The 12,397-nt window shown below is 42.6% G+C and overlaps 1 protein-coding gene across 1 annotated transcript; it reads right to left on the reverse strand.

Moving 5' to 3' along the window:
• Positions 1–1,345: 1,345 nt before the first annotated feature.
• Positions 1,346–10,611, reverse strand: nes (nestin). The gene is given in 5 exon segments (XM_018678677.2): positions 1,346–4,862; positions 4,864–4,889; positions 5,532–5,605; positions 8,236–8,360; positions 9,478–10,611. Coding segments are annotated over 5 exon segments (3,948 nt in total). The 5' UTR covers positions 10,309–10,611; the 3' UTR covers positions 1,346–1,970.
• Positions 10,612–12,397: the final 1,786 nt, after the last annotated feature.

Consider the following 12,397-nt stretch of genomic DNA (forward strand, 5'->3'; position numbering starts at 1 on the left):
AAATTGACTATTGTTTATTGGTTACCAGGCTTTATTTAGTAAAATATTCAGGAGCTCTTTTCAGGGAAGGTGGGACACAAGTCCACATTAATTGCATCTGCTGTAGATCAAATGGAGCCAAACACAAATCAAGGCACACAAACCAAAAAGTCCATAAAAACTCACCGCAGGCACTTGGACAGATATCTTTTTCTTTAGTATACTACAAGTATTTAGAAATGAATTCTAATATCAATGAATTCCTCAGTTTGAATCTCATCTGTTGCTGCTGTAATCTGAGGTATTAACAGTGTGTCTTGGGTAGGACAGCTCTATTGACAGGTGGAGAATAGGAGCATGCCAGACAGCTGCCGTAATACCATTCCAGCACTTCAGCCTTCTCACAGTGAATAAGGCCGTCTGTGGTTTCCTTCCCCACTGAATCTCTCATTGGGCAGATTTGGGCAGCGAGGAGGCGAGCACCCACTAAAATAGGCATCATTGTTTGGTAAACTGACTAATGAATGACAAGGGGGGAGGAGGGAGTGGGGGGCGGGAAGGAGAGGAGGTGAGGTCACGCATTGTTCCCTCTTTCGTCCCTTTTCCTTGACCGTCTCATGGGATGGCTGTTTGCTTGTGGAGGGCCCCGGTGCTTCTTTGTTAGCTCGCCTGCTTGGAGGTCAGTGAAGCTGGGATGTTGCCAAGTCCAGACACAGCTTCACAGCCTTCCTCACTGTGAACCCCAAAGGAAACAGGGATGGATGTTGCTGGAAGGCAGCAAGCAACTGTTTTTTTGACCTTGTCTTAAGGATGCAACTGTAAGAAAAGGTTTATAGTTTTAGAGGCCTGTCTCACCAATCATCACTGACCAGTTCGCTCTTTTAAGTAATGTTCAGCTCCATAGTTACTGACAGATGCCTCCTCCAGTTATTTGTTAGCAAAGGTACTGCGTGATACATTACCATGATTCTATAATTGCCCTGGTAACATTTTATTTTACAGTTTTCATTTTGATAATGTGGAGAAGGTCTGGGAAGTTCCCTGGAAAGAACAATATAATTTGATGCCAGATGTAGGGAAAATATTTTTTTCTTGAAAGAATGGCTAATTGTATTAATTGAACACTGTCTGTATAAAAGTAGGATACCTCAGGGAGATTATTATTTTGTTTTCTCAAGAAAAGATAATAGGGTTCTGTTACCAATTCACCGAAAAAGTAAGCTCTGATAGGTTGTGATGAGTAGAATCTCATTCAGGTTTCCAGAGGACAAACACAGTCAGTGAACTGCACTTTGCTAAATATTTTTACAACAAATTTGATAATACCATTCAAACAAGATAAATGATCAAACAAAGAGACTCAGAGTGTATCACATAATCTACTGTTTATTTCAGACTGTAAATGTACCGCAGCAAAAACTTCATGGATGGAAATGAATGGGGAAATCAATTTGCTTCTTCAGACCAATCAAATGGAAACAAAATAGTTTGCTTATTTACTCATTCTGTCACCTGTAAAACATGCACAGTTGTTGTCCAGTGAAATGAGAGAACTCACTAGCTGTTTGTTTGATACATTGTGAAATAGCAGCTCTACAAAGAATCCCACCCTTCTGGTCACAATGATTTCCATCAGTCAGTAAAATCAGATTAGGCAGCGATCAATAAACGCTTTGACTTTCAAATGACATTCTTTGTTCTGTCTTCATGCAGTCACCTCATGCAGAAGCTCTAAATCTTCTTCCACAACATGCACACTGAAAGGCTGAAAGGTTTGAACAATTAGGAGGACGAAAAATGTTACGAAACGAGGCAAGATCTCAGTATCTTTAGAGATAAAATTGGCACACTGGTGGTTAGCGTCACTGAGGTGCACACCAAGGCACAACTTTGGTTTTTGTTGTAAATGCATGATACAGAAAACATATTTTTTATTCTGACTAACATTGATTCGGCCTAAAACTGGTTTAACTCAGGTTTCTCACTACTTTTTATACAGCTTCCTCCCCAGATGACCAGGATTCAACCTCAACTTCAGAGTCCTCAGAATGGCCCAACTCTCCCTCATCAGCATCCTTACACAACACCTGCTTCACCTCAGAATGGATCTGTTCCTGCTCTTTTTTAGAAGACACGGCTTTAGATAAATCAGTGTCAACTCTAGAGTTTCCATTAACCACATTAGGGTTGTCTGAATTCCCCCAAACTAGGTCGTCACCAAACCCCAGATTTTGATTGGTTTGTTCAGCTGCTTCATTACAGACATCATCTGGTTGATAGGCGGCACCAGTCTCCAAGGAGGACACCCAGAAGTCATTCTTTATACCAGAGCTGAAAACACTGTGGAGGCTGTTGTCTTTGCCATGTGTGTTCAGAAGCTCTGTTGAATCCTTCACCAGAAAGATATCTTTTTCATCAGGAACACTGTCAGGGGAGCTCTCCAGAGGCTCCTCTTTATGTGTCAGAACCTCATCAGAGCCTCTGTCATCATGGAGGTAAATTTCAGCTGAGTCAGGGACATTATCACATTTTTGATCATGTTCATTCTGATCTCTGATTTCAGAGTCCTCACTTGGGTTCTCTAGGACCTCCCACTCAGCTGTTTCTGGATTATCAGAGAATGACTGATGCTCTACATCCTCAACAAGATGCTCTTGAGACTTGGATGCTTCTACAGGTGCGACCTCTTTCACCTCAGTGGGGGCAGCGTCATCCTGCAGGTTTTCCTGTAGCACAGCGTTTGGGTCCTCTGAGTCGTTGACTTCCACCACATCAGGTGTGATGATGAAGTCACTAAAACCTGAGCAATTTCCTGTCACATCGGCATGTGTCACCATGGACACATTGTGTTCGTCCTCTTCCTCCCTTCTCTCTGAAGCACCTGTATCATCTTCATCTTTATGTTGGACCTCCTCATCAGCCAGAGTGTCTGTTTGAGACTCTACTGATGAATCACTGAAATACAGGTTCTCATAAGGCTGATCTGTAATTGTAGTAGATTCCAGTTCGTTGTTTACCCCCACTCCAGACTCTGCACAGAAAGACGTGTCATCGCTCTTTGTTTTTTCAGCCTCTTCATGCTCTGTCATTTTCTCGACAGACTCGCCCTGCAGCATGTCCTCACTCTCACTGACCTGCTGTTGAGCAAAGTGAGCACTGTAGCGGTCTGTAGATAGATTTTCTAACTCCTGCTCCACTAGTCTGTCTGTCTCTAGCTCCTCATCGTAATCTACATTTGTGGGTACCATGGGTTTGGTAAATTCTTCAGTTTCTTCATCCGAATACCCCTCACTGACATTCTTGATCATTTCTTCTGCATTTTCTGATGCTGCATTCTCACCTACAGTCATACTATGGTCAACATCCCTGTCCTCAGTATGAGTATATCCCAGGTCATATTCCTTGTCCAACGTTTCCCCTTCAACTTCTTCACACAGATCCTCCATAGTTCCAAATCTCTTCGACTTGCCTTCGTTCCACATTTCACTTCCTGGTTCTCCCATCTTCTTTTCCTGCTCGCCTTCGCTGGACTCACTTTCCTCCATGTGTGATGCCTGAGTGTTGGCGTCAGTCTCGTCACTTTTGTATCGAATCAGAGGACGAGTGTCAGCCAGAGTGTTATCCTGAGCGTAGCTGTCGCTCTCCAGCTCCGTCCTCCATGACACACAGACATGTTGAGAGTCCTCCTCTTCGTCATCTTCTTCTTCTTTGTCTTCTCTGTCATTCTCTTGGTTTAATGCAGCATGCTGTTCATCATCATCTACTTGTGTGTCCATCACTGAAGTGGACACATTGTCATCTTGTAGATCTGTAGCAACATCGAAGCTAATTTCTCTCTTTTCATGCTCTGCTTCTCTTGCTGATATATCTTCCTCTGGTTCAGCATGTTGTCCTTCTGTTTCATCCTTTTTTATTCCATGGTCTGCATTCAAATCAACCTTCCTCTCTATTACACTATCCCATGTATCCATCTCTTCTCCATCAGGGTACAATTTATCCTCAACATCTGTCTCATTTGTTCTTAACACAGAACAGCTTATTTCTTGTTTTATCTCAACTGCATCATCATTTGAGCAGCTTTCATCTCGGCTGAAATCTGTCAATTGGTTAAACACACTTTCTCCAGGCTCACATTCAGATGCTGGACTGCTAGTCCTGGATTCAAAGGTTGGTTCAAGTACTGCGTCAGTCTCAGAATCTGAGGTTTCCCCTTGCACATGCTCTACTGCTTTGCCTATACACTCTGTGTTTCCCCCTGCATCACTTAAAGCAGGTGGCTGTTGCACATCTTCTTTTTGAACAGAAATTTCACAAGTTACATCCTTATCAGATTCACCAGAGTAGACACAGACATTCTCTGTCATTCTCATGTCGTATGGTGTAAGGTCGGATGTTGTAAACTGGCGGTGACTCGCGTCACCATTGAAGGATGGCTCACTGCTCAGGCCAGACCCAACTTGATTACTGACAAATGACTCCACCACTGGTGTTTCCTTGGGAGTTTTATCATGAATGCTGTTGCATTCCTCTTCACCTTCTTTGTCCCCTGATGTGATTTGAGCAAAATCCTCTTGCTCATTAGGAGGTGACAGAGGCTCAGCATAGGTGACTTTCTCATGAACCTCCTGTGGTCTGAAGTTTTCAACAGCACCATCCTGCAGTATTTTTGGATAAGGGGTTTCCCATGCTTCTGACTTTGTGTCTGCATCTTTGGGTTTCTTTAAAATCTTTGGAGTGTCATTGAAAGTTACAGGTTTGCTGTTATAGCTGTTGTTGCATGCCGTTGCATGAATTACTGTTGGTGCTGTTCCTGTTATAACACGGCGAGATAAAAGGGAAGTAGTCTTGTGGCTAGCAGTCAGTGGGGTTTGGTAATTCTTTTTAAACCCCCTGAGGACAGAACACTGCATCTGTGGAGGATAAGAGCAGAACTCATGAATACACAATGAACTAATGCTGTAATAATGACCTGCACTGATGTCTCTTGAATACAATGCGTTTAGATGAAATCAACCATATTTGCATAACAATTCTGCCAAATATCCCGTATCTGAAGACATTCGATATCCCCACACAGCGCTGACTACTACTTCAAATAATCCCCAGTAATCTTAATGTGACAAATACTGTGCAGAACCTGCCCCCTCAAAGCATTATTAAAACATAGGTTCTCAAAGGAGTCTGGACACTAATGGGGAGATATTGATTGTCATTTCCTTTCACTGTTGTCTAAGTTACCGGAAAGCAAAGCCATATGGCTCAATAACCTTTGGGGACTGTCTTAGGTGGCTTGCATTACAGGACCAAAAGTGCCTAGCTCAGCCCCCATAGGCAACCTCCCCCTACCACTCCCCAGTTAAACTAATGTGATCACAAATTGTATCAACCATGTCCCCCACTCTGAGGGGCTTTTAGTTAGACTTAAGTGAAATTATACCTTTACCAAGGGTGTGTATTCAAGTGAAAGTAAAGGAGAGGATTTATGCAGCATATTGAGGCACTAAACACTGACATGGTGCTGATGTATGGATATTGTTTATTCATTTAATTACCTTTAGTGGAAATGTTTCTTGACTGATTTAGCAAAGAGTTGTCTCCCCTGAGGCTTTCACTGTCCAGTAAAGCTCTGCAGAAACAGACAACAGCAGAGACAGGTTACATTCAACAACTTCAAGTTCTGTGCAGTCTGAAGATGTGGTAATATTGTGATGTTTAGGATGTAGATGAGTGAATGCTGATATCATGCATACAGAGAAGTGGGTGGGAACAGGAACGAAGAGCGACTTTTGTTGCTCTTGAGCAGCAGGAACAGACTGAGGCCTGTTGTTATGGTAATGAAGGAGTGGCCTCGCCATTGAGGAGCCATCTGCAGCGCACAAACCTCTACCATCATTTCCTCACACACACACACAGAGTGGACACACACAAAATGGCAGCAGATATTATAAGCAGTCCATGCAGCACTAACACCACTGTCTTCACTCACACATGTGGACCACACTCGTCTCCATGCGTGTCTGGAGTATTAACTTCTTTTGCTTTCTGCATTTCTTTACAAGATTAAGATTAAAATACTAAATATAGTTTTGCAATACACAACATCTAAGTATAACATCAGTTTTATGTGCAGTGAATGACATTGAAATTTGTCCTCTAGTTGTGTCCTCCCCCCTCCCGTTCCCCTCTGCTGTTATTCTAGACTCCCTCAGCTCATAAATCGGTTGCTCTTCATTGAAGGGTGAGGGTCAATATTTTGAGGAGGTGGGGGAAGGAGCAAGGAGACACCACCATAGAGCTCCATAATGGATAAGTTTCTTTTTCCAAGACAACAGAGGCTGCTGTTTCAATGAGATGACCTTTAGTCCTAGTCCAGACGACTGCACCGGCGGCGGACGGGTCTTTATTCATCAGCTTCTCTCACCCATCGTAGAGTGTTTGTCTAGGCTGTTACTGAGAAGCAGTGTCTGAATAAGTTGAACTAAGCATCTAAATCAGAGTTTACATAGATATCTCAGTTGGACATGTGTGCTGATATTTAGTAACAGGTATGGACAAACAGTTCCATCTTGGTTGTTGTATCCTGATACCTTAGAGGTTAGTTACAACTAAAAATGATGAATCAGTCTGCTGATTATTTTAAATTGTTTGGTCTATAAGACCCTCCCTTTTGGCATTTTTACGTAACCAGGACTGGGTAAAACCTAGCATGTGACTGGACCATGTATGGCATCAAGTGTCTTTCCTGCTGAGCTGCTGGGAGTGTTGTCAGCCACTGATTACTCCATAACACCGGTAGTTTGTGCTTTAGCTGTGCACATTCCCTCGATGGGCATGTGGTTCTCGGCAGGCAGATGGGACTCTGAGAACATCTGACACCGGAGCTGACGGTATCAGAGCTGGCAAACAGAAATGAGTTGCAATCTCTGATGATGAGTGATGGAAAATGGGAAAGTCAGAAAGCCGTCCGACCATTGTTTAACTATATCACTCATTCACTCAATGTTGTGGTCCAGCCAAAAATGATTATCAATGCATAGTTGCTGAGAAATTTTCTGATGATCAAATAACCAACAAGTTGTTTTAGCTTTAGTTGTACACACATATAAAATCAATTTTCCCCAAATAAGAGTAGTCCTTTATGTAACACATAAACGTTCAGAATTCTTTCAGCAGCAGCTTGATAACGATAAAGTTTGATGAAGCAGAGCGGATAATTAAAAGTCAATATCAATATCACAGTTTGGAGCTGAGCATTAAGGATTTCCATGTGATTGTAACAATGAGTTAATCATTTTCGTCATAAAGACTGAGCATTTTGTGAAAATTGGTTTAGGGAAACACATGATGCAGTCATCTCCTATGATGAGACTTTTATCAATCATCAAACACACAAATACGAGTGTTGAAATCGGTATTAAATGTAGCATTGATCCCACATCTGTCTGACATAAAAAGGGTTCCCTAGATCATCCTCCTTTATCAAATCAAGTCAAATTAATTTAATTTATTTATTTATTTGTGAAGTCTTAACGCGTTAACATCAGTGTGTAACCACAGCTTCTGCTTTCTCACAGCAGAGTAACTGAAACCACACTGTGAAATCCACACTCTGCCTGCTCTTCAATTCTAAACTCTAATGTCATGAGATGCAGCTAGTAGTGTATTGCAATGCAGTGAGGTAACAGTACAAAGTGCAATGTAAGGTGAACATGTTGCAAATGTACATTTGATGCGATAGATTTAGTTTGCAGAAACAGTACATTCCAAATTTAAGCAAATCAGCACTTTTGTTGCACAATCTGACCGGTCTCAACCCCTGACGGTCACAGGTACGAGATAGATGATCATCGTTTTGGAATATTTTTAAGTTATCAATACTCTGGCACCAATATCATGATAATCCTTGTGGTGTTATTGAGGCACGGGGATCACAAAACATATTTCTCTCCAGTTAGATATGAGTCAGTGATTTTATGACACTGTGGTTATGGGCAAAATATTGCAAAAGTCTCTGTCTTCACATTGTTGTGTTTAGATTTCTGTTTGTGTAGATATTAAAGAAACCTGATACCTAGCTACCTACCATAGCTTCATAACTAATACACAGATGTGAGATCAATACATCATTCTAAATGTCTCCTGGAAAAGTTCTTGGCACCAATGTAGAAAGTCATTTTTGTGACAGTCCTCTTAATTGAGGGTGCTTCAGAAATCAGATTTGCTCGATGTGTAAAAGCAGCAGACTGCGCAGTGTACCTGTAAGTTGCGACCTCCAGGCCCAGAGACATCTTCATCTGCAGCAGGCCCCGGTTCTCCAGGAGGAGATGATCGATCTGCTGGCCCAGCTCCTCTCTCTCTGCCTCCAGGCCTTCCAAGTGTGCCTGCCAAAACAGGATGGGAAACAGGAAGAGGAAGCAGTCAAAAAAAGGCATGGAAGCATTCTTACATTGTATGAGTGCTCATTAGGTGCAAGTAAACATTCTTTGTTCCACTGTTTCTGGTTGTTCAAATATTAGCAAGAGGAAACCTTCCACCTAAAGTGGAATGCTGTTATATTATAGCTGCATATTAGTATTACACATCCATGTAATCTTGTTGCTAATTATTCAGGACCACACAGTGAGACTTCACCTCTACGACCTCACTGTGACCTAGAACTAATCCCAACAGACCCAGTCTACAAATATATGGCTCCCCAGCCCCTTTCAGACCCAAATGGTTTTCAGTGCATCAGAATATGAAATGAGCATACTGAGGGGGGACAGGCCCTTAGGGAAAAAGTCACAAGTGCTCTTAAAAGCCTTCAGTGGGACATCTGGCATGTTACTAAAGGCCTTGAATATTTACCAGGAAATGAGACGTCAAAAAAACTGTTGATGTGGTCATTACAGTTGGAACAACAGGGTCATCTGGTGATTATATGATTTTTAAAGACTTTACCAGTCATACATATCTGGCATGTAATAGTAAATGTGCTTGAACCTTTGACTCATGCAGTCATGCAGATGATGATCATCAAGTGTTCACATGCCCCTGTGGTTTGTAACATTATTGTAAACCACCTACATGTTTTATGTGAAACTGACACAGGCATCGAACACCGTGACTGACTGTATGTTTCATGCAGCAACAGATGTTCTCATGGGGATTATTTTCATACAAGACCTGTTTTTCTAACTTCTCTAAAGAGGAATAAATCAGCAAAGCAGTAATTTAAATGGCAAGACATTTCTAGTGAGAAGAAACTCTCTTCTGTGGTAGTATATATTGGAAGACAGAGATGCATAAATATGTATACAAACACAAATGATTGACACTAAATGAATCAGCTGTGGTCATTAATTCGTTCCGTCATTATCATTTTTAAGTCACTTAATAACTGCAGGTTTTTACAGCACCAGTTTGAGTTCTGATGGTTATTTGTTATTTTTGACATTCTGACATTTTCCAGTTAACAGGATCTGTAGCACCTGGCAGGTATCAGTGTTGTGCACTCACCTGGAGTTGCTGGATCTCCTGGCTGTGTTTGTGTCTCTGTTGAGCTGCCGTCTTCTCCAGATGCAGCCTGACGTCCTGAGCTGAGGCGATCTCCTTTTCCAGGGCTTGGAGCCTCAACTGGCTTTCGCTCTTCTCCTGGCCCACTTGGGTCAAACGGCTCCTGGCCTGGTTAAGCGACTCCTCTACCTGAGCTAACTGGCCCTGATAAGCCTCTGCTGCCTCTTGCCATGCCCTGGAGGCCCTCTGGGAGAACTCCTGATCCAGCTGTAGAAGGTTTGGTGTTTGATTGCCTCTTTGAGCCAATGTGAGTGGCACTGTGGCTCTGGAATGGGTCAGTGTGGCCTCCAGGTGGGCCACATCCTCCTGATGGGTTTGAATTAGGTGCCTCATCTCATGCTCCAGCTGACTGACCTTCTCTCTCAGCCAGATCTGCGCCCTCTCTTCCTCCTCCAGCTCCTTCTTGCTTTGCTGCAGCATTGTCTTGGCCTTCACGTGGGCTTGAGCCTCCCTCTGTCTCTGAAGGTCCAGGGCTTGAAACTCTTCAGTCAGCCTGCCAACCTCCAGCTCTGTGAGGAACCTGGCCCTCCAGGCTGCATCCAGTTCCAGTCTTGCTTGCCGCACCCCTTCCTCCAAGCCCTTCCTGCGCGTTGAAGCTCCATGATTGCTGCGTCTCAGAGCTTCAATCTCCTGCGCAAGCAGCACATTTTCCTCCTCCAGGAGTTTGACCCGACTCAGATAGGTCTCCAGGCGTCGGTTCAAGTTCAGCATCTGGTGCTTCTCCTCACCCAGGTGGCTGTGGTGGACGGTTTTAAGTACACTGTGGAGCTCCATGTCAGCGTTAGAAAAAAGGCCTCACTCAGAGGTACACTGATTATGGTTTGGCAGCCAACTGTATCTGTGCCCAGGCCTGAGTCAGTATGTGGGGAGGAGGGGTTCGTGTGAGTGAGGCTCCTGTGAGGATCTGGTAGTGTGACTGCAGGCAAGAGGCTTTCCTTTCATACTGGAGTTAATGAAGGGGCTGGGCACATGGAGAGGGAGGGAGGAGGGCTGGAGAGGGAGGAGAGGATGGAGAGGGAGAAAATGGTGAGGGAGGGAGAGATGAGATGAGATGGATGGGCGGAGTAGGAAGGCTGAAAGAGATGGGAAAGGGCAGAGAGAGGGAGTGATGTAATTTCCAGGGTTAACTCTTTCACCACTGGCACTCCTCATCCCGGTATCCTTCATGAAATCTCCACTTTTCATTTCCTGCTGTCTTTTCCTGTCACAGTTGCACAAAGGCAAAAATATAAACATGTCTAACCTCGATTTAAAGCTGCTCAGAGTAAGGTGCTTCTCCGTTTTTACTTTGGACTTGGGAATGGTGAAAAGATTGCTACCTGATGATCTGAAAGGCAGAGAGAGTTCGAATGGTAAATGACAGCTAAAGATGTATCTTGATCCTAAAAACTTGAGAGATTTACAGACAAAGAATAGTTCTTTAAACTCAGCTGTACGGCAGAAACCTGAGAACTGGTGTGATGTGTTCAGTGTTCTTTGTCTGTTTTTAACCCTTTGGTGACAGCACTCTGAATGAGATGAAGCTGACACATGAGGAAAAAAAACCTGCTGGAAAGTGTGAAACTAAGCAGCACATTGAGAGAGTACGAGTTACTCAAGAATTTCTAACATCCTTTTGCTGAAAGCTGCAAAAACATAAAGTGTCAGAGGGGATTTTCATGGTGAAAATTAATTGAATCAAGTTGAGACAAATCATGTTGAAATCCAAAAACGAGAAAGACGTGTTTTTGGAAAAATAGTTCTTTTAGTCATGACATGGAAGAGACCATTAATGAAGCTTTTACTCATTAAGGTCATTAGCTGTGTGACGAGCTGCGCTCAGAACTTCCTTCTACATTCATTCCTAAGAGTTTCACCTGTTTCCTGCTGCGTATTTGGAAGCTGCATGTAGGAAGGTTAGTTAATGATTAGGCCAAATAATGCAAAGTGTGCTCACTTCCCTATGAATAACATAAAGTCATCAACTCCAGAAGCCTCAACAAACAGTATCTGCAGAGTAAAGGGAGCGAATACATTACTAATGATAGTGAAGATATATTTTACACAGAATGGATACTCAGTGATGCCAGGGAAAGCTTCAGTCAGGCTTCCTCATCTCCATCTAGTGGAGATGAGGAAGCCTGCACAGCTAAACATACATGTACCAGAGGAAAGGTCTGAATCTACAAAAACATATCATGCAACTTGCAGTGCTTTCACATCGTCAGTTCCTTTGTTTATCACCCTGATGACTGTATTTGTGTATTAGTTTCGATGACATCAGTGACGTACAACTAGATATAAAATTATTTCCTCTCCGTAATTATTCATTAGCTCCACTCAGACGACTCTAGCAGAGAACTGATCTCATCTGCTCTTCAACAAAGTAATATCACCATTAACCAAGCCAGACTGAAAATGAAATATTCACACTATCCACCACATTTTCACAGTTTATTATGAAAGATCTTTGACCTGCTGCAGATCTTCAGCAGCAAACGTGGAGGAATTTAATATTTGAGGTTTAACAACAAGCAAACAACAAAAATGTCATTATCTCAAGATTAGGAAGATGATTTTGCATCTTTTACTTCCCCTTTAAACAACACAATTCATGCACCTCATGATGTAAATGTTTATGTCTCAACAGAATTTAGGATGTAACTTCAAAAAGAGTTGCATGTTACTATGTACAGACAACAAAGTAAAGATTAGGCTGGAGGGTGGAGGGGTTGGTCACTAAAACAGTAAAAAGACTCAATATCCAACATATTTCACCAAATTCAGTAAGTCATCACCTCGAGACCACAAATACCCATTTTAATGGCCAAGCTTCAGTCCTTCTTTCCCTTATGTTGTTATTCATTTTCAAGCAAACATCTGA

Source organism: Lates calcarifer, linkage group LG15, assembly GCF_001640805.2.
Source record: "Lates calcarifer isolate ASB-BC8 linkage group LG15, TLL_Latcal_v3, whole genome shotgun sequence".
Lineage (NCBI taxonomy): Eukaryota > Metazoa > Chordata > Actinopteri > Centropomidae > Lates > Lates calcarifer.